The 22,323-nt window shown below is 35.0% G+C and overlaps 1 protein-coding gene across 1 annotated transcript in view; it reads right to left on the bottom strand.

Annotated features, from left to right (window-relative positions):
• CTNND2 (catenin delta 2) overlaps window positions 1-22,323 on the bottom strand; it is a 546,840-nt gene that overhangs the window by 87,569 nt on the left and 436,948 nt on the right. Inside the window, exons 13-14 of the mRNA XM_058176992.1 lie at window positions 17,203-17,320; window positions 12,383-12,568 (exon numbers count right to left, since the gene is read on the bottom strand). Of these exons, the coding sequence (XP_058032975.1) occupies window positions 12,383-12,568; window positions 17,203-17,320 (304 nt within the window). The remainder of the gene's footprint in view (window positions 1-12,382; window positions 12,569-17,202; window positions 17,321-22,323) is intronic.

Here is a 22,323-nt window from a genome sequence, read left to right as displayed (position 1 = left end):
CGGTATATAAATTTGAAAAATAAATAAATAAATAAATAGTACTGTTGGTAATACATTCAAACATGCTAATGCTATTATTATCTCATACTTTAATATTTAAATATCAACTTAAATATCTAGCTGTAGGAACTAATAAACTGATTGCTAAGTTAAATCCTTTTTGGCAGTTGGAGTCTTTCATTCTATCATTCATGCATTCAATTTTTTACCCATTACAATTGATAATTTCAGAAGGCTTATGAAAATCATAATAGAATTATATAGTCCAAGTAAACAATTGCAAGATTAAATCAATAAAAAAAATAAACTATTAATGGTAAGCAATAAAAATGATGAGATTTAAGAATCAAAGGCTCTTAATTTTTTCCAATTTAAATAATTTCCTAACTGGATTATAATGGCCAAGGTATGCCAAAATGCTGGTAAAATGCTTTGGTTCCGCTTCCGTATAACACAACCACTCTTCTTAGTAAGAAAAATGTCTGTTAAAATTAAAGAAACCAAACCAGCATGGAAAGAAAATAATTTTAACCTATAATTTAAAAAAATTGCCAATGTTATTATTATTATTATTATTTATTAGATTTCTATACCGCTCTTCTCCCGAAGGACTCAGGGCGGTGTACAGCCAGAATAAAAACCCAAACAATACAATATACAATTAAAACAAAATTAAAAAACTTATTATACAATTGGCCGAAAACTTTAAAACATTTAAAATTCTAAAAACCCATTAAAGTTCATATAAAATTTAGAAATATAAAATATAAATTTAAAAAATTGCCAATGTTATTATTATTATTATTATTTATTAGATTTCTATACCGCTCTTCTCCCGAAGGACTCAGGGCGGTGTACAGCCAGAATAAAAACCCAAACAATACAATATACAATTAAAACAAAATTAAAAAACTTATTATACAATTGGCCGAAAACTTTAAAACATTTAAAATTCTAAAAACCCATTAAAATTCATATAAAATTTAGAAATATAAAATATAAATTTAAAAATACAATAAAAACAGCAAAATGTTGCAGTTTTTATGTTGATTACCTGAATTATTCTATGCAAAAACATATCAGGGACGTATTTGAAGTATTTGGAATATTTTCCTTAGAAACTGTGACTGCAGAAACTTGAAAGCTGCATGATTATTATGTATGTGAGCTCCATAAAGCAGCTGCAGTTTTGGCTACAAATAATATAAGCACTGCTGTTGCATATAGAGCATCTCTAAAGCAATAAAAGGCTTGTATGGCCAGATATAACTATGAAATCTTGCCCTCTGGTTACCAGAGGTATGAAAGACTATTCCCAAGCACTTGAACCCTCCAAGTTCAACTTCTAGATATGGGATGCTTCACAGAAATGATTATTCAGGTCTTATCATAATTTATTTCTAAATCTTTCACTCTGTAGAACAACAAACCCACTGGAGTCTATGACAATATAGTCACTTCATCATTTTAAGTGGTGTGATGTATTTATATGCCAGCTGTGGAGGATGATATAGCAACCTTTCCAAAAACAAGACCAGGTTGTTTATATAATAATTAAACAATCATGGTGCCAAAAGAAAAGTCATAATTTTCCCTAGTGTAGTGACTTATATACTATACAGCAGTGAACATTTTGTGTGAGTGGTCATAAACAAATTCTGTATTTTTTAGAGGAACAGCTTCATTCCTCTTCCTTACATCATAGGTTGGGATAATTCTTGCAAATAAAATATCACTATTTCTTATTGAATGTTAAGTCCACATATAATGTGTGCCTTTGCTCAAACAAGAAATTCTTAGCAATATTTCTAGAACAGTTATTTCCTGTTTTGGGACTATGAATTATGAGAAGTAGCATTACATCCCATCTTCCTGATGTGTTCAATCTCTAGTCATGCTATTTTTCTTCTTCAAGACTCATGCAGGAATCTAGTGTGTCAACATTTCAAAAATTAAAGATATTGTGATGCATTTCTGTTCAAGTTTTATTTTGGAAATATTTCTGAATAAGGAATAGATACAACTAAAAAGGTAAAGGTTCCCCTCGCACATACATGCTAGTCGTTGCCGACTCTAGGGGGCGGTGCTCATCTCCGTTTCAAAGCCGAATAGCCAGCGCTGTCCAAAGATGTCTCCGTGGTCATGTGGCCGGCATGACTCAATGCCAAAGGCGCATGGAACGCTGTTACCTTCCCACCAAAGGTGGTCCCTATTTTTTCTACTTGCATTTTTACATGCTTTCGAAACTGCTAGGTTGGCAGAAGCTGGGACTAGTAACGGGAGCTCACCCCGTTACATGGCAGCACTAGCGATTCGAACCGCCGAACTGCCGACCTTTCGATCGAAAAGCTCAGCTGTCTTAACCCCTGAGCCACCCTTGCTACAACTATCTGTGGTAATTTCCCTGTCTTCATGCTCCCCAACAATTGATTCTGGAAAACCAGACTGAAATTTGAGCTTGTAATATTTTCAGTATTCTTGTATTATATAAATATTTAATTTTATACTTTAAGATATTAAGAGCTTTAAACTCTAGGAGCTAATAGAGTCAAGAAGAAAGCAACATAACCAAAATTCATTAATATTATGCATATCTTTTCATTCTCTAATATGCATTAAAAAGCCACACAACAGATATATTTTGGAAAACTCTGACTATCTGTCTAAGAGTTTGGAAAACTCTGACTCTCTATCTCTTTTGTTTTATGAAATAAAAGTACCTTGTCTCTAGATAAAGAAAACTACGGAAAACTATAAATATGCGTCATTCTATTTTTTAACTATGCATGCTTTATATCTTTTTTAAAAATACTCTGATCATAAAGCTTTTAGATTGTAGCATTACAGAACAATCATATCCGGCATATAAATGGCCTCTAACCAATGTTACAATGGCAAAATGCTCCCTATAATAATCCAGGACCTATTTTGGCTACAATATTCTAAATCAGTTAAAAGTCTGTGAAATGAAACTGTTTCAAAGAGACCCACATACAAAATGGAACATAGTAGATCAAAGAGCATGTAATTAAGAAGCGTATCATTACTGCATAATCTTCAGAAACAGGCAGAATTGATGCAATAGATTTAGGAACATAGAAGGATTCCTCACCACTGATAAATTATCCAGGTTCAAGGCCAAATTCACAAGGGATGTGGTGGGCTCTCACATAGATTGAAATCACTGCACCTCTGCAGGCCTTTCTGCTTTGTTTAGAAGACATTGCAATGTGCTACCCCTCAATTCCTCCAATTCAGATATCAGGCCCTTATCACATCCATTACAGATTGTCTCCTCTCTCTGCCAGTTTTATTAAATAGACTAAATCTTCATTATATTTCAAGCTGTTCTTGAGAAAGAATTCATCTAAAGCAGGTGTGAAATGTTCCCAGTTCGGATCGGATCGCCTGATCCCGTAGCGATGGTGGCGGGTGGTTTGGCGAACCGATAGCAACCCCGCCCCCCGCCCAGCTGAGCCACGCGATCATCAGTTTTTTTTATTTTTAAAAGCATTTTTTCTTTGGCCAAAAAATGCTTTTAAAAGTTAAAAAAAAGCCTTTGATGATCGTGTGGCTCAGCTGGGATCATCAGAGGCTTTTAAAAGCATTTTTTCTACAACCTCTTCAGCCAAAGAGGTTGTAAAAAAATGCTTTTAAAAGGCTCCTCTGAAGATCCCAGCTGAGTTGCCTGATCATCAGAGGCTATTAAAAGCATTTTTTACAACCTCTTCAGCTTTAGTAATTTGGTCCTTTAATAGCAAAACATTCAAGTCAATTTATTCATTAGAACTTGTAGAAAAGGAAATTATTTTCTAGTTCTTTCTGTTGTATATAATATCTATGGTATCCCTCTTAAAAAGGAGAAAGAATGCAAAATAATCTTACGGTATCTAATATTTCTTCCAAATAGATGTTATTTATTTATTTATTTGTTTGTTTATTTGTTTGTTTGTTAAATTTATTTCATCCCCACCTTACCATAGGGCTACTCTAGGTGGCTTACAACAATCAAAACAGAGAAATGAAAAGAAGTATAAATATAAAAATAAAGTAATGGAATAATAAAATAAACAATGAAAAACAAACAATGAGAATACAGCAATATGAGAATAAAAGACAGGTGGGTAAAGAAACAAGCTGCGAGGAGAGAGCTGTGAGTTTGCTATTAATCTAGTAGCTACTTCAGTTATAGTGTGATGAAGGTCTAAACAACACAATGAAAACTGTCACACGGAAAACATCGCAGAAATTATAGCCTTGGAGGTGTTGAAATTGACCAAATACTATAAAACTGATAATAACACAGTACTTTGTTGAAAGTTTGGAAAAACCAATTTTTAAAAACTGTCTAGAAGCAGAGGCTGCTAAGACCACCTGTTTGTTTTTGAATGATACAAAATTCATTATTCCATAGACATGCAGAGATCAGAGCCTATTTGCACATCAATCGATTGATCTATCTACCAAGCAATATTTAACCTGCTTTCTCGTCTGAGAACCTCAGTCAGTGAGGGAATGCTAATATTAATAATTTGGATTTTTATCCTCTTTTTCATTATGATTTATAGCCTATCTATCTTGCACACTCAAGTTTATTTCCTCTTACTTCAGAAATGTTGTTACAACTTATGACTCATTACAAGAGATATAACTGAAGGTCACAGTGATTTCTGGAGGGTCACCTAGAATAAAAATATTATTTTGAGCTGGCTTACATATATAATAAAAATTAATGATAATAAATCTAAAGAAAAATCAGAAGAGTATCAGAAACACTGGTAAAGACACATATGATTATAAAGGCCATTCATATTATAATAATTTTGCACAAACTGCATTAAGACCACTGAATTATTCATTAGATTTTAGAATATGAATATTACATATATTCAAGACCATAATGCACAATACTGAGAAAAAGTGATTGCTTCCTTTTAGATATTCTTAATTTTTGCATATATTTTCCAGAGAATATCAGAGTTTCCCATGGGTTCTGCCAAGATACAAAGGGATTCTGCGTAAAAATTTAAGACTAGTTGTTACTTTCATTTATTTCATAAAAAAACAAAAAAATAAATATGTAGCATGCCAATGCAGGAAAGCAATTGCCCTCTTAGATTCAGTACCTTTTTGGGTCATTTTTAAGTATGATAATTGTAGCACTTCCAATAATTGGTAAAGTACACTTCAAATGCTACATGAAAGAATTATGGGTTAGCCTGCCATGGCATAATAGCTCAACTTTGTCATTTCTGAGCCTTTACAAGCATGAACTCTATTCCATGAACAATATTCCCATTGTGGCTCTCTTCTAACAGGTCTGCCCTTCGATGTGGCCAAAATGCTGAACATTTTCCTCTTCATTCATTTTGTTGTAGGCTCCCTTGTGCATTTGAGAACACTGTGGTGGTGCATGACCCACTTGGGTTTCAGCTCATTATTCAGATGGATAAATGGCCTGGTATTCTGTCATAAAATTATCTGATAGAAAAAAGAATAACTGCAATTTTCACTGATAGAAAACACCAGGAAGAAAAAGAGTGACTGGACCATTTGAAGGTCCACAGATGAATGAGAATGATGCCTTTTTAGTGAGTCTCTGCCTAGAATAAAGCCTAATGTTTTGAATCCAGGTTTAAAGCATAAAGTTTGAATTAGTGGGTCAGAAAAGGCCATTATTTTGTAATATCAAGAGAGGCTTTTGAACAAGGAAAATGTATTTTTTATTACATTCTTTTATTAATCAATCTTTACATGAGCTTGACTGATAATGTAATCATTAATGCTTTATTATTCATTCTGTTCATTATTCATTTCATTTATTCTCTCCTTTTCATTTTCATTTAATAATTTAAATTAAAATGAAAGAAACAGAAGCTAATATTTTAAAGATTTATATTGTTTGTTAAATGAAATAACTTGCTCTAATTATCTCTTTAATTGAACTGATTGAATGAGTGGCGTGATTATATTTTCACATTGGCAAGTTCTGTGTTGACATAACCGTAAAATGAATAAAACAAATGCTAAACATTGCAGTTATTTTTTTCTGGCTTCTTTCAAACAACAGCAGGATACATATAAAGCATTGGTCACATTCTGTGTTTAAAGATACACAAAAATCCAGAAATCTAAAAGAGGGCAACTTCTTTTTTCATAAAAACATATTTTGGGGAGATTAATGGTATCTTCAGAATTTTATTATTCTAATGTTTTCCCTTAAAACTGAACTAGTTTGAGATTTGTCTCAAGAAAGAAACCATAAAAAAAAGTTTCTTGCAGCAAAAACATATTGACAGGTCAACCAATTTATCTAGGGAGACAATGGTCTACTCTTTATTAGATGTACTCAGATAGGTGGATACTTTACACCACCTTTGTGCACCGTACAGGAAATTGGACTTAATGCTTGAACAGCCTCTTCTATCTCTATGATTCTACAATGGGGAGTTCCCTGAATTTTCTCTGCTTTGCCAACAATAATCTGGAAAAAAAAGTCTAAATCCTAAAATATCATGTGGGTTTATTTCTCAAATAAACGGGCTGGGAAGTGGCTCACCAGGCTAATGCAGCCTGTTATTAACACACAGCTGCCTGCAATTACAATTACTGCAGGCTCGAGTCCCACCAGGCCCAAGGTTGACTCAGCCTTCCATCCTTTATAAGGTAGGTAAAATGAGGACCCAGATTGTTGGGGGGGCAATAAGTTGACTTTGTATATATATGAGACTATTGCCTTACACAATGTAAGCCGCCCTGAGTCTTCGGAGAAGGGCGGGATATAAATTCAAATAAAAAAAAAATGCAAGAGATTATTAAATCAATCAATCTATAAATAGACTGGAATGGTCTAGTATAAAACAAGGATCTTATGAACAATATACTACACCGAGAAAACCTTTCTTAGAATGACTGTGGGATTCTAAGCATCCAGGATCCTCATGCATGTGTACACACACACACATACACACACACGAGGGTCAGCTGGGGATGCGGAGGGGGGGAAACAATCTTCTTTGGTAATTATTACTTCGTTAACTTATTACTGTCAACCTTCATCTGGTTAAATGCCCCATCAAGCTTAGGTTTAATGTGATTGTTTCCAATGTTTCCCCTTCCCAAAATTAGATTATATGATTTATCACCTTTGACAGAGTTTATTAGGAATTTCCTGGTACATTGCCATTTTTGACCTGTTAACATAACACTGCAAAAGCAATGAAGTTCTTTCCAAAGGCAAAAAGTCATTCCATAAGCATAAAGAAGTTTCATGAAGTCATCATTTCTTTCATGCTGCTGCAATATTATATACCTACTCATACAAAGCAGGCCTAGAATTGATGGTCTCCCACTTTCTAGCCTGGAGTTGTAACCACTACACCAGTGATGGCTAACCTTTTCCGGACCGAGTACCCAAATCATGAGTGTGCATGTGCGAATGGATCTGCGTGTGCCCGAACCCCCAAAATGCAATGCATGCACAGCCCCTGTGCATGCGCCCCCCCGCCCGTGCATGCACCCCGCCTCCTGTGCACGTGCTCCGCTCCCGGGCATGCGTGTGCGTCTCCGCACGTGCCCCCTGCACATGTGCAGCAGAGCTGAACTGGGGCAATGGCTCGTGTGCCATCAGAGAGGTTTGCCATCACGGCACTATACCAAATTGGCTCCCTAATACATTGCAACTCAGGGTAGCAATATATCCTGTTTTTAAACAGCTATTTTTAAGTAGGAAGAGATACTTACAGTGTCCAGTCAGCATCAGGATAGCAGACTATCCCAAGTGGGCACATAGCTCGATTAATCATCCTCCACAGATGGTGATATATTTTTTTATTTATGTCATAGTAATTTATTTCAAATGTGCAATTATGCATACAGATTAATTTATATACATTTTATGCAAAATTGCAATTTTCCTCTTCAAAATTATTTTTCATCTGTCAGACAGTTACAGTTCTCTGAGAATATTAAAATGACACACTAACAGGCCATTAGAGTTACAATATGAAGTGGACTTTGAATAAACATAAGAATGGTTCTGTAACATTTGTCACAGTCTAATTAATCAAGTAATTCAGATGCTAGCAGGAATCAAGAGATTATGGGAGTCACAGTCACAAGTCTCTGCACCTTGATTAAATACTACCTTCTGGATTAAAGTCATACATGAAGTTTGGAGTATAAATAGAAAAATATTACCATGTTTAAAATAAGTTGGAAAACTAAATTATATTATTAGAAGTATCAACCATCAATCTAAAAGCTCTTTGAGTTTCTATCACCATACTAATCTAAAGTCTGAAGCGGGAATAATTTATCTTCATGCTATGTAACAGTCCGATGAACAAAAATGTGAAATTACATGCACAGTTCTCTGCACAACTTATTTTAAGAAAACGATATTAAACCCATCACTTTGATGGACAAGGAAAACTAAGGCAAGGTCTTCATTCTATTCTGATGAAGAATAATTGTAGAATGTGGAAAAGTTTTATCTGAATATAATCATCCAACCTTACAGAAATGTTAAAGTATACAATAAGAGGATCCGAATATTGTATCTTCAGAGAAACAATCACAGGTTGCAATCTTAAGGTGGTTTATCTAGATTTAGACCAAATGAATTCAAGGCAGTTTAATGAGTAAAATCATACAGCTAGAAAATCAACTTTAGAGGGCAATTTCTAAGTTAAATAACATACAGAAAAGACAAATCATATAATCAAAATGTATCTTGCAGCACCTTCAGGACTGTCTTATTTCAATAAAAGCTTCAATGGGCTAGATAACCTACAACATAATTTTTATGATTAATGTAGAAATCATATTATTTAATATAATGTAATATAATTTGAATTTATAATTTAGAATAGAATAGAATTTTTATTGGCCAAGTGTGATTGGACACACAAGGAATTTGTCTTGGTGCATATGCATATTTACAATGGAACATACCTTTGTATGTTAGATATACAAAGAATAGAATAGAATAGAATTTATTGACCAAGTGTGGTTGGACACACAAGGAATTTGTCTTGGTGCATACGCTCTCAGTGTACATAAAAGAAAAGATACCTTCATCAAGGTACAACATTTAACATTTACAACACAAATGATGGTCATAGGGTATAATTTAACACTTAATGATAAGCAACAAAAGTTACAGTCATACAGTCATAAGTGGAAAGAGATTGGTGATGGGAATGATGAGAAGATTAATAGTAGTGTAGATTTAGTAAATAGTTTGACAGTGTTGAGGGGATTATTTGTTTAGCAGAGTGATGGCCTTCGGGGAAAAACTGTTCTTGTGTCTAGTTGTTCTGGTGTGCAGTGCTCTATAGCGTCGTTTTGAGGGTAGGAGTTGAAACAGTTTATGTCCAGGATGTGAGGGATCTATAAATATTTTCACAGCCCTCTTCTTGATTCGTCCTCAGTGGAAGGCAGGTTGGTAGCAATTATTTTTTCTGCAGTTCTAATTATCCTCTGAAGTCGTGCCTTTCTTGTTGGGTTGCAGAACCAAACCAGACAGTTATAGAGGTGCAAATGACAGACTCAATAATTCCTCTGTAGAATTGGATCAGCAGCTCCTTGGGCAGTTTGAGCTTTCTGAGTTGGCGCAGAAAGAACATTCTTTGTTGTCCTTTTTTGATGATGTTTTGATGTTAGCTGTCCATTTTAGATCTTGCGATATGATAGAACCTAGAAATTTGAAGGTTTCTACTGTTGATACTGTGTTGTCTAGTATTGTGAGAGGTGGAAGTATGGAAGGGTTTTTCCTAAAGTCTACCACCATTTCTACGGTTTTGAGTGTGTTCAGTTCCAGATTGTTTTGGTTGCACCACAAGGCTAGTCGTTCGACCTCTCGTCTATATGCAGATTCGTCATTGTCTCGAATGAGACCAATCACTGTTGTGTTATCTGCGAACTTCAGTAGCTTAACAGATGGATTGTTGGAGATGCAGTCATTGGTATACAGAGAGAAGAGAAGTGGGGAGAGCACACAGCCTTGGGGGGCCCCTGTGCTAATTGTACAGGTATTTGATGTGATCTTGCTTAGCTTCACCTGCTGCTTCCTGTTTTTTAGGAAGCTTGTGATCCACTTGTAAGTACCTGTAGCTGGTTTAGCTTAGTTAGAAGAGTGTCTGGAATGATAGTATTGAATGCTGAACTAAACTCTACAAAAAGGATCCTTGCATAGGTCTTTGGAGACTCAAGATGTTGTAGGATGTAGTGAAGAGCCATATTAACAGCATCATCTGTTGATCTATTTGCTCCGTATGCAAATTGCAAGGGGTCTAACAGCGGATCCGTGATGGTTTTCAAGTAGGAAAGCACTAGCCTTTCAAAGGTTTTCATGATTACAGATGTTAAAGCAACTGGTCTGTAGTCATTCAGTTCCTTGATGGTGGGCTTCTTCGGCACTGGGATGATGGTAGAGCGTTTGAAGCAAGAAGGAACATAGCACATCTACAGCGATTTATTGAAGATATGGGTGAAGATGGGGGCCAATTGGTCAGCACAGACTTTTAAGCAAGAAGGAGTTATCTTGCCTGGGCCTGGAGCTTTTTAGATACCTTTTCAGGAATTTTTTTTTACAGATATCATAAATCTACATATAATTTTCCTGCTCATAATATTCTTAAATAAATCACTCATAACAGTAAAATTACGCAGATTGTAAATTTTTGTATTTAAATTCCTAAATTGTGACTAATAAGAAACAAAAACTTTGGATTAGTTGATTATGCAAGTATATTTTCTAGATTCTGTATTACCTAGCAACATCAATTTTCCCTGTGTATATTCCAAGACACCCAGGAAAGAAAAAATATATACCATCTGTATGACATCAGAAACACATTTTCAGATTTAATAGACAACTAATAATGGAACCTTATGGTGTAATCTGTCAAATTTTTAGCAAAAAAATTCTCCTTTCAGAAATGATAGCCTTGCTTGGTAACAGGGTAGGAATAAATATCACCTTAATTTTTTCTGCAGATTTGCTATAAATAGCATAATAGAAAACTATTAGTCGAAACTTGATCATTAAAAACATTTGATATAAAGTGTCAATACAAAACTTAGATATCCAAATTTGATATAATAATTATTTTTCTAACCGTATACTGAATTAAAGACTATATATATATAATAAATCAAACACATTAATTCTAAACATTTTTCTACATGTCACATGTTATAATATTTCTTTAGCAGATGCTATAAATGACTCTCAATTTATGGATCAAGCAAAATTCTCTTTCCCTTCACCATATAATGTTGTCAAAATTCTGAACTGAGTTGACCCCTTTGTAGATGAAGGGTCCAATTGGCAACTGGACAACTAGATCACTTATCTACCCCAAACACTGCAGTTCCATAGGACAGGAAATCTCTAAATGTAATAACATATTTCATGGTGGTAGAAACAAGTTATGGAGGAAGCTTAAAATCTGTAATAATTTAAGTCAAATACAGAACAAAACTAATAGTACAGATTTAGAATCTGGTTAGAGCGATCAAGGTATTTTATAATTATATTATATTTAATCCCAGAAAATAAACAATAATAAATAATTTAAATTTGCATGGATGGAATTAGTATGAATGGTCATATAGCAATTAGATTTAATCAAGGTCAACTGTATGAACAATTAATACAAAGGTTAATACAAATTATGGAAGCTATGACATATCCTGTTAAGGAAAATATCCCAGAAACATACAGCAAAGAGAATAATTTATTCCATTCAAGCTATACTGATTAGCTTATTGGAACAGATTTTAGCCAGAATAAATGTAATTATCAAATCATAAAGGCATCCAACTTTATTTAGACCAAGTGATTAAAAGCAATTGTCTAACAAAGAAAAAGATTAATTATGGGATGGAATTTTAAAAGTGCCTTTAAAGATAATCAAGAAATGTTCCAAATAATGTAATTTTACATGAAATTTTCTGTAATTATTATTTATACGGATGTTAAATAGCAATATCTAACAAAACAATTCTTCACATTACCATTACATTATTTACTTCATACTAGAGTGCGTATAATAATATTGTAGTAAGTGAAGAGTTAATAAGTAAAAAGAACCCCTAATGGTCCCTTATTAGGTCAGTCAATTCAAGTTACACTCTCTAGCATTCACTTATTTTAACAGAATAAAATTAATGCAGAACTAACTTAGTTTTAATATTTTTAACAGAAGTTTTGTTTCTTTGGAGAAAGCAAAATTGTTTTTGACTCTATTATACTGTACTATTTGGCTGTAGGAGATGGCCTTATTGCTATTACTACTATTATTGTCAGCTATCCAAAAGCATTCCGGTGTTGGGCCGCACAAAATCAAATCAATTAAAGCTTAAGTGCATGTACCTGATCTTGAGATTTCTTTTTCTTCTTTTTCTTCCCCCAGCATCCAGAGCTTTCAGCATCTTTCCCATTGGCATCACCACAAAGTAAACCATCAAGTTCATCAGTCCCCATTTGCTGTCCCTGAGATGTTTCTGCAGCGAGTCTATATGAGAGGTTCCTTAAAATGCACACACAGTTTTCAACGGTCTGAAAGAACAAGAAAAAATAAATTACAATACATTTAGAATGCTCATATTCATCAAAAAATTTATCAGTTTTCGTTATATCCTTGTGCTAGTTGAAATACCCTGTCATGGCACAGGACAGTTTTCCTATCAAAGATGACATTTTTATTCCATCAAGGGTTTCTTCTATGTATGTGCATGTTTTCAAATATGCAGCTTGTTGTATGAAAATTATTGTCACTTCAATGAAAAATTTAAATAAAGCAAGTTATATTTCTTTGAGTGAATCAAGTCTTTGTCTGGATGTAACAGGAATGTGAATATTGAAAGAGAACAAAACCAAAGGTAAAATGTGTTACGCAGGTTTCACATATGGAGTTTGAAAAAAAAATGTAAAAAAAGGAATACCACCATGTGCATTGTGAAGGATCATCCATCATCAATGATGATTATTATCCTTCTAGTGAAAATAATAGATCTGCAATTTAAATTGTCTTCAAGATTGATGGAAATTTCACATAGGAGTCTTAGGGAATCTGCTGAAATGTAGTAAACTTGGTGGCAAAGCTAACCTTAAAAACATTTTATTTTATTTTGTTTTAATTTAAAACAATTTGTGATTCAACTTAGGTGTTAGAATAATCTTATGAAGGATTATAGGTCATTTATTCCTTTGCTTGCAAATTCACTCCCCTTTAAATTTTAAGAATTGGAAAAAGAACAAATAAACTACGAGTCTTATCTTGCATAAGATAAAATAGAATAAAAGCATTTGATTCTCTCCTTTGCAACTCATTAAAACTGCCTTTAGAAAATCACAGATTATTTCCTGAGGTCTCTATTAGGATTTTCTCAAATCATCCACATTATGCTTAAATTTGGTAAAATTAGCACTGCAGGGTCTGATTGCTACCTCCTATAATCTCCTCATGGTGCTGCTTGCAGGTTTCTATTTTTTAATACTCTTACTATCCTGATCAGTTAATCAGGTAAGAATCTATGACTCCTATATAGGCAATTCTGTAGAAATAATACATAAATAAATCTCACTTCCCTAATTGTAAGAATAGGCACGATGTTTATAGCATAATGTCTATGAAGATTCTCAACCATCCAGGTAACCTTGTCTGAAGGTTGAGTCATGGCAATTGGTCTTTTTTTCTTCTTATTTTGAGATGTTTCTCTGTTTATTCAAGCAGCTTCATCAGTTACATCAAGTTAGTTAGGCAAAAAGCTGTTGGAATGTACCAACTTCTCATGCACCAAACTCAGGGTTTCCTTCCCAAGTGCACTGTAATATGTCAATGAACTTCCGCTTACACTTGGGGAGGAAACCCCTTCATTGAGGAGTTGGTATATTCCAACAGCTCTCTGCCTAACTAACTTGCTTTGACTGATGAAGCTGTTTGGATGAGCGGTGAAACATCTCAAACCAACAAGAAAAATTTAGAGCATAATGTTATGTAATTTTAAGGTTATCTTAATAAGTACATTGTTAATTGGTCGTCAGTTGCATTCATTCCATTTTGTATTAGATATGTCAAGTGTTTAAATAAATGGTGACAAAATTTTCTCTTTGCCACATCATTACATCAGACAAAATATTCCAAATTGGAAATCAATCTTCAATCAAAACTGAAAAATTATCCCTACCCATATCTGATATATTAACTCAGTTTCAGTATGTATATTCATTTGTTAATTCAATATTCATTTGTTAATCCACACGTATCAGCTGCATGCTTGCACAGAGTTCATTTGGCATCCTCTTGCAATGATACAATTATTTGATGGGAGAAAGGCTATAAACAAACAGACACATTTTCCATCTAATCCCTTCAGTTCCTGACGCCACAGAGAGATGTTAACACTGGGGTCACCTAATACCAAGTATGAATAGTAAGGGGGAATTGTGTGATCATTCAAGCAACTTTGGTTAAACAATTTCTTAGCTGTGATATCTGTGATATATATGTATGGATGCTAAGCAATGTAATTATCTGGAAGAGTGTTTAGTATATCTAAGTGAACTGAATTAAAAATTGTTCTATCAAATGGGCATCTCTCTCTGAGCAGAGGGCTGGGTATTGGTATTGGAAGCCAACAGGTCTCATTAGATGCTCTCTATAATTTTGATAGGGCGATTCTATGTAGAAAGACCTCAGGTGTATCTCTAGTTTGTGATGAGATCAGAGATCCTGAGAGGACACAGTTACTTTTTAACCAAGTTTGATAACTGAGGTTATTTTCTAAGAAAAAACTTGAAAGATAAACAGATACTGAATGTTTTGTACAGTAAGTAGAAATATAGTTAGTGTCAAGTAGAAAGCAAATATTCCTTTGAACCCTGAAGAACCTGAGTGACCTCTTGATCGATGTCAAGAGATTAGGAAACTTGCAATTGTTGCATCACTAGAGGCCCCATCCTCATTTTGCCTCAATTGGAACTAAGTGTTTTAGCAGATTTTAGCTGTCAAATCATTTTCTGATGTCAAGAAATTGCACAGTCCTGGGGACTGCTAAAAATAAGAGAGAATCCCAGATGTGTTCAAGAAGGGGTCAGAGAAGCCAGTGGCCAACGATAGGAACTCTGGTTGAAGATGAAGAAAATGTTTATAACCCCAAAGTTTCTTGTCTTAAGAACTTGCTCACAAAGTGAGAGGGTTTGCAGGTGAGAGGAGCAATTTTGAATTTATTTTGTTAACAACTAGCACTGCTTACAAGAATCTACTGCATGAATTTCCCTAAGGCACAAGGGGTGGAATTTGCTTATGCATTTCTGGTTGGTAAATACAGAAGAGAGTATTTGAAACCATCTAGCCATCTTCTACAACTATTCATGCATACAATAAAAATAAATAAACTGAATTATAATTTAGCTCTGCCAATTAAGAACGAAAGTAATGGAAATACCAGTTTTGTCTAGCTTTCCTTTGCATTATATTTGAATACTACTACTCAGCACTGGTTGAGCTTTTCAGATGTTGGAAAAAAGCAGAATTGTTTTGTGTATTTTTGATGGACAAGAGTAGCACACTAAGAAGATTATTTATTGTATGAAATTTTAACTGTCAGGATAATTGATGTGCTTAAAAATTGCATTCTGTCATATAATCCTCCATCAATTAGTAGCCAGTAACAAATGATCTGCCAGGGTATCATGCTTTGGATAGATGCTTCTAATTTTATTAGCCACAAAAAAATTAATAGATAGAAAAATAGATAGAAAAAGACATCAATGTGCTTTAAAATAGCACTGTCTGAAATTGTTTTCAGCAAAATCCATTTCATTTCTTTCTATGGCACTAAGAATGGAAATTTTTAGGAATTCCTAAATTTCCACAGAAGTGTATACTTGATCCAAGAGGTGTGCTCTTTTTGGAATGTAAGGTACATATTTGGATTGCAGAAAATATGACTTCTGTAACAGAGTTATCTGTGCCTGGAACGCATTACCTGACTCTGTGGTCTCTTCTCATAATCCCAAAAGCTTTAACCAAAAACTATCTACTGTTGACCTCACCCCATTCCTAAGAGGACTTTAAGGGGCATGCATAAGAGTACAAACGTGCCTACCATTCCTGTCCTATTGTTTCTTTTTCTTATATATATATGCTTATACTTCCTTGTTTCTCCCCATATATATGTTTATATACTATATAATCTTTTTGTGTGATGCTTGTGTATATTGTTATGTTATGACAAAATTAAATAAATAAAAATAAAAATATTTATTGCACTTTTTATTACTCAATAACAATATTAGCAGTAAAGAAAAATGCTTTGCTTTTCATCTCATTAAATCTAGAGTAAGGATGCGTTACAATGTGCTCTCAAATTTTATCAGAATATATTTGTAAAATATTCAAAGACAGAGATATGTTTGTTCACTGTGATCTACTTAATTTGAACTCATACATTCAATAATCTGCAAACTTGTTCCTTAAGTACAGAAATAAAATCAAGGACTAAGATTATTTGATTATTACAAATTAAAGAAACAGACTACACTATGCTTCCATTTATTGCTGAACAAATTGTAGGAGAAAGAATGGTGATCTGCCTTAATCTATGTTTCTAGATGCACTGAATACAACTACTATCATTTCCACCTTCCATCTTTATAAAGTGAATTTGAAAAAATGTTTTTATTTATTTATTACATTTATATGCTGCTGAGCTAATTGTTGAAGTGAGTCTGGCAGATGAATTAATGAATACATATGAAGCAGTGAAAGGCTTTATTAAGTATCTCAAAACCTAGCTATTTTGATAGCTATGTAGCTATCATTACATAGGAAAATCCATTTTGCATGCCTTACAATTCTGTAAGTATAAAGCATGGGAAATAAGCCTTGAATAGTCGGGAATCATTTTTTGTGGTACAATTTCTGCAATACTTGGAGCTATTTAGCAAACAGGGCAGGAGCCAGGATTTGTTTTATTTTGGGAAGAGTTTGGGAGTTATTATTTGGTTCTTGAACCTAAGCATATTTCATGGTTGACAATAAAGTGCCCACGGTGGAAACCCACCTTTTAATAATTGTGAGATTTTGAGTGCAAAAATAAATAAACAAATAAATAAGCAAATAAAATCAATCAATCAATCAATCAAACAAACAAACAAACAATCAACAGTAGAGAAACTGAACAAACCTTGCTATCAATTTCACTGCTTCCTAGAGCAGACTGAATCACATAAAGCAATGCATCAGTAAGTCCATCACATTCTCTCATTCTTCTCCGAGCTTCTTCTCCAGCAGAGCTGACATTCCTGGAAGCAAATAACAATGTTGATTCTTTGCTCAATTTTATTTTTATTTTGTATAAAACTCATTAACATTGGTCCCTTTGAAGCAACTTCATTCACAATACAGATAACTTGAGACTGTAACTTTCAGACTTCTAGATGCTGCAGTCCCAAAACATTTGTGATCTAATTTCTGAACTAGTTCAACATGATATTTTCCAAAACTCTTTGAAATTCTAATTGTGAATCTGAGAAAACTTAAAAAATCACAAAATAGCTTTATGGAGGTAAAATATTATTTCTGATTAAAAATCTTCGTAATTCTTACATCTAAGACTAAGTGGCTCAGCAGACTAAGTCTGTCTGTTATTAACACAGCTGCTTGCAATTACTGCAAGTTCAAGTCCCACCAGGCCCAAGGTTGACTCAGCCTTCCATCCTTTATAAGGTAGGTAAAATGAGGACCCAGATTATTGGGGGCAATACAAGTTGACTTTGTATATAATATATAAATGGATGAAGACTATTGCTTAACACATTGTAAGCCGTCCTGAGTCTTCGGAGAAGGGCAGGATATAAATTCAAATAAAAAAAATTCTTTTCTATAAAAAAGTAATAAAAATACAGAAACATATGGAAGCTACTATATATTTTTGCATTTTACAATGAAACAACTGCACCTTGTAGAAGTGGTGAGAAAAATATTGAGATTAAAATGGTTTTGCATTAAGAATTTTAAAACTTTTCAATTCTGTGTTATTTTCAGTTATCAAAAATGTACTATTTTATATTAACGTATTATGAATAAAACCTAATCTGCAAGAAATTTTGATTTCTGGTTATGATGGTGCTATTGTCAGTTGGGTATTGGCATTCTCTCACATGTCTTACCATTTTCATCCTGATAACCATTTATTTGCTCTGCCAATTGCATATTGGAACCAGAAGCAAATGATTACATTCTGTTCTCATTGTTGGAGAGGGTTTGTATGTTATCTTCCTGGGTGGCAGCACAGAAGATGGGCCACATCTTTCCTATTTAAGCCATGTCAATTGCCATAGAGAAAGTCGTAATGCAGTACTGGATGGTAAATGTAAAAAGGTTTCATTGTGATTCCAGAGATGCAGAAACTACAGAACGTTGCTCCCTTTATGGAGACATCCATAAGATTTATACTTTCTCTAACTAGTAGATATCCTGATTGCCTAGATTTGGCTTATGCCCAGATGCTGCTTATATTTGAAGTACATTTTATTTCAGTGCACGTACTTAGGTCTGTACAACAGCACAGAAATTTGATGGATCAATATCCTGCAATGCATTCCTGTAGCTATAATTTATTTACATTTTAGATATTGCTTCTTTACTGATATTAATAATTGTACTTTGTTGTAATTTTAGGTACTTTATTTAGTGTTTACATTATAATTTAATATAGGTTACATCATGGATTTTACATATTAGATGCTACTTAGGTTATTTTACAAATGTATTTTAACTCTGTCTTAAATTTTATTTATTATTTGTACTGGTCTTTGATTGCAATAAATTGAATTGAATTGAGATAGCTTTCCATATTTATTCCAGTACTATATTTTAAATGATTTTACAGGCACTAAATATTTTTTGTTTTGTTTTGTTAAGGGCATTCTGTGAGACTTTCAATGAACAAGTTACAATTATTCAGAAAAATGGATTTAGCTCTCCTGGAAGATTTATTACTGGACATGCATTTTAGCTTCACCACTTCAGAATTCAGGTGTACTTTAGTAACTCAAGAGTTGTTATCTGATCCCACCGAAATCATGGCAAGTATCAGAATGTCAGTTGGTGTAGGGATCCATTTCTATCAATGCTATAAGACAGTGGTGAAATCTAAACTTTTTTGCCACCAGTTCTGTGGGCATGGCTTGGTGGGCGTGTCCTGGCGTTCATGTGATCAGGTAGGCATGGCCAACATGATGTCACTTATGTCACTCTTTCTTTCTTTCTTCTCTCTCTCTCCTTTCCTCTTTTTTTTTCTTTCTTTCCCTCTCTCTCTCTCTCTCTCACACACACACACACACACACCCCTGATCTGAACAGCAGCTGCTGCAGGAGAAGGAAGAAAGTGCTTTGGGAGGGCGGGCAGCCCAGCCCAGAAGCAGCACATCCCCGGTCATGGGCTGGATGTAGGCAGTGGGGCCTGAGGTGGAGAGGAAGGCAAGTGGGTGGCAGTCGCCCAAAGGCCCTGCGGAAGCTGATTGCGCCAGGCCCAAAAGGCGAGCGAGCCTTGCCATGTTCCCCTGAGGCAGCTCTTCGGCTGAGTGCAGTGGGTCTCCCTTCCCCACTGCCAGCTTTATATCCACCCACCCTCCCGGGGCTGCCCATGCACACCCCAGCAAAGCAGCAGCTCGGCTTCAGCGGCAGTGGTGGGAGAAGGAAGAAAGCCCCTCTCAGCACCAGCTGTGCTGCCCCTCTCAGCACCAGCCGAATGGTTGCGCCTTCCCCAAGGGCTGCTGGGCCAGCAGGAACAAACTCTCTTCCATTCAAAGGCTGGATTCCTGCCGCGAGCGACAAGAAAATCTAATCGGTCCTTAGGTGGGATGGGAAGGATTTCTCTTCCTTCCTCATGAATTAAAAACCCAGGTTAAAGCTGCGGAGGAGGAAGAAGAAGAGGGGGGCTTGCTGCACAACAGCCCCAAAGGCTGTGCAAAGTTGCAAACCTTCGGTGAGCTTGCAAAATGAACTCAATGAACCCCTGTGAGGAGGAGGAGGAGGAGTAAGTCACGGTCACCTTGCCTTCCCTCTTGCCTCTCCGAGACCTGCCCAGCTTTAAAACTGGTGGAGGAAAAGAGGAGGAGGAGGAGGAGGGATGCTTAATGTGATGCTTGCATTCTGCCCCCTTGCAGCCACCGTGATCTGCCCTGCACAAACTGTGGTCATTGCATTGGGGCACTGGAGGCAAGCAGAGCTGTGGAGCAGTTTTGCAAAGGGGGTAGAATAGCGCGGCGGCAGCTGTCCACGCCCTGTTTCTTGCCAGCCAGACAGGAGAAAGGGGGGGAGAAAGGAGAGATGGAGCAGCTGGATCTTCCTGGCCTTTGCTGGATGCTCTCCCCCCTCCCGTTCCCCCCAATCGCTTCTGAAAGACGCGAAAGGCATTTCGGGCAAAGGTAGCAGCTGTTTCATCTCCCCCAAAGGCATGAGGATTAGGGTTAGCTGGACACTGATCTCGGAAGGCAAGTGGGCATGGGGGACCACCAGGAAGGCAGGCAAGCATGGTAGGGCTGCAGGGAAGGGAGTAGGCTGTTAGCTCCTTTCCCTGCAGCCCTGCCAGGCTTGCCTGCCTTCCACTTGCCTGCCTTTGCAAGCTGGCCAAGGGGATGCCGGGAAGGCCATGTGGAAGTCAGGGAAGCATGGCAGGACTGCGGGCTACAGACCAGTTCAGAGGTATGGCCAGCCAGTGGTTGCTACCAGTCCGAACCAATAGCATTTCACCCCTGCTATAATATCTACAGAGAAACTACTATCACAGGTATTATTGGACAATTTACCTATGAAAAAGTTAAAGCCACTTTAAAAATAGCATCCAAATCTGGGATGTTGGGGTTTCTTGGGTAAACTGGGCCTCCCACATTACGGTACTTCAAATCAATTTACTTTTGAGGAAATCATTTTGTATTATTTTTGCAAAATTAAAAAACAAATGTCTCATAGTGATTCTTGGTAGTATATTTAATTTACACATTTAGATTATTTGGTTGAAAATGCCATTGCTGCTTTTGAAGTTTCATATTGATTGGAGATTTTGGAGAAATAAAATGAATGTGGGCTTTTAAGCCATTCACCCTTCCTAAAGGAGGTTGACAAAATTGGCATTAGTAATTAACACAACCTCAGAAATATTAACTTTTAGTATTCTTTCCTAGTAAATTAATGGAGGGTTGCTTTAGACAAATTGAAATTTTGAATCTTGGATCTTGAATGAGGTTAATAGCAACAAAAATGTTTCAGTTACATAAAATTTATGCTTAATTGCATTGGCTGCAACTTGCTATTCAATGTGCTACTAAGGAGTTGGAATGTTATTTTAGATCCTTTGATCTACTATTACTGCCGCTATTTGGGCCAATAATGATAGGACTGATAATATGATTCAGGATCAATTACTGTGTTAAAAAAGCATATGTTATTCTTAGCTACTATATGTCCCAAATGTATTTTCAGACATAAGGATACGCAAAAATTATCATACACATATAATATTGGAAGAAGAAATCTACACTTGATTTGTAGGAACAAATTGCTATTGTGTTGTCAAAATTTGAATTCTTTCCCCCCCACTAATAAAAGTGCAAAGAAACAATCTAGTCAGAGCCTTTGCAATATTAATAACATAATTTTCCATATTTTTCTCTTGTTTTCCTCTTTATCGTATTAATTTTAGAACTTTATTTTGTTAATACTATTATATGTATTTCTTTCTGTTAATTAGTTTAACATTATACAATTATTTTAAAGTTCTAGTTAGCATTTTAGAATTTTTAAATCAATCAGGACTATAATATATTTAAACCCAAATGGCAACACATCTAAAATCTACTGAAATTAAAATAACAGTGCTAAATTGTTTGTTGAGATTTTCAACATCAGAATATAATACTGGTTTACTGATTTTTTATTGAGGTTCTTGCACAAATTCTATAGTGTCTATGTAACGTTACCCTTTTCTGGCTATACTAGCAAAATATAACACATTTTTAAACTGTTAGTTATTGATTTACTTGAATATACATAATGTAACTATTAAATCAATGTGAATTTGAATATGGTTCTGCATTCTTGATCTTACAGTCAAATGATTCATAAAATTTTCATTTATTCAGCTATACTTTTCATTCTGAAACTATCAAGGATCTAGTCACTATAGTTTCATCACATTTGTAGTGTACCAGATAGAGGAACACTTATCAAGCCATTTTAAAAAAAATATATTTACCCCACCTTTATACTCTGATGAGTAAATAAATAAGTAAATTTTAAAATA

This window comes from Ahaetulla prasina, chromosome 3 (genome assembly GCF_028640845.1).
Source record: "Ahaetulla prasina isolate Xishuangbanna chromosome 3, ASM2864084v1, whole genome shotgun sequence".
Lineage (NCBI taxonomy): Eukaryota > Metazoa > Chordata > Lepidosauria > Squamata > Colubridae > Ahaetulla > Ahaetulla prasina.
This window is presented reverse-complemented; position numbering and strand designations above follow the sequence as displayed.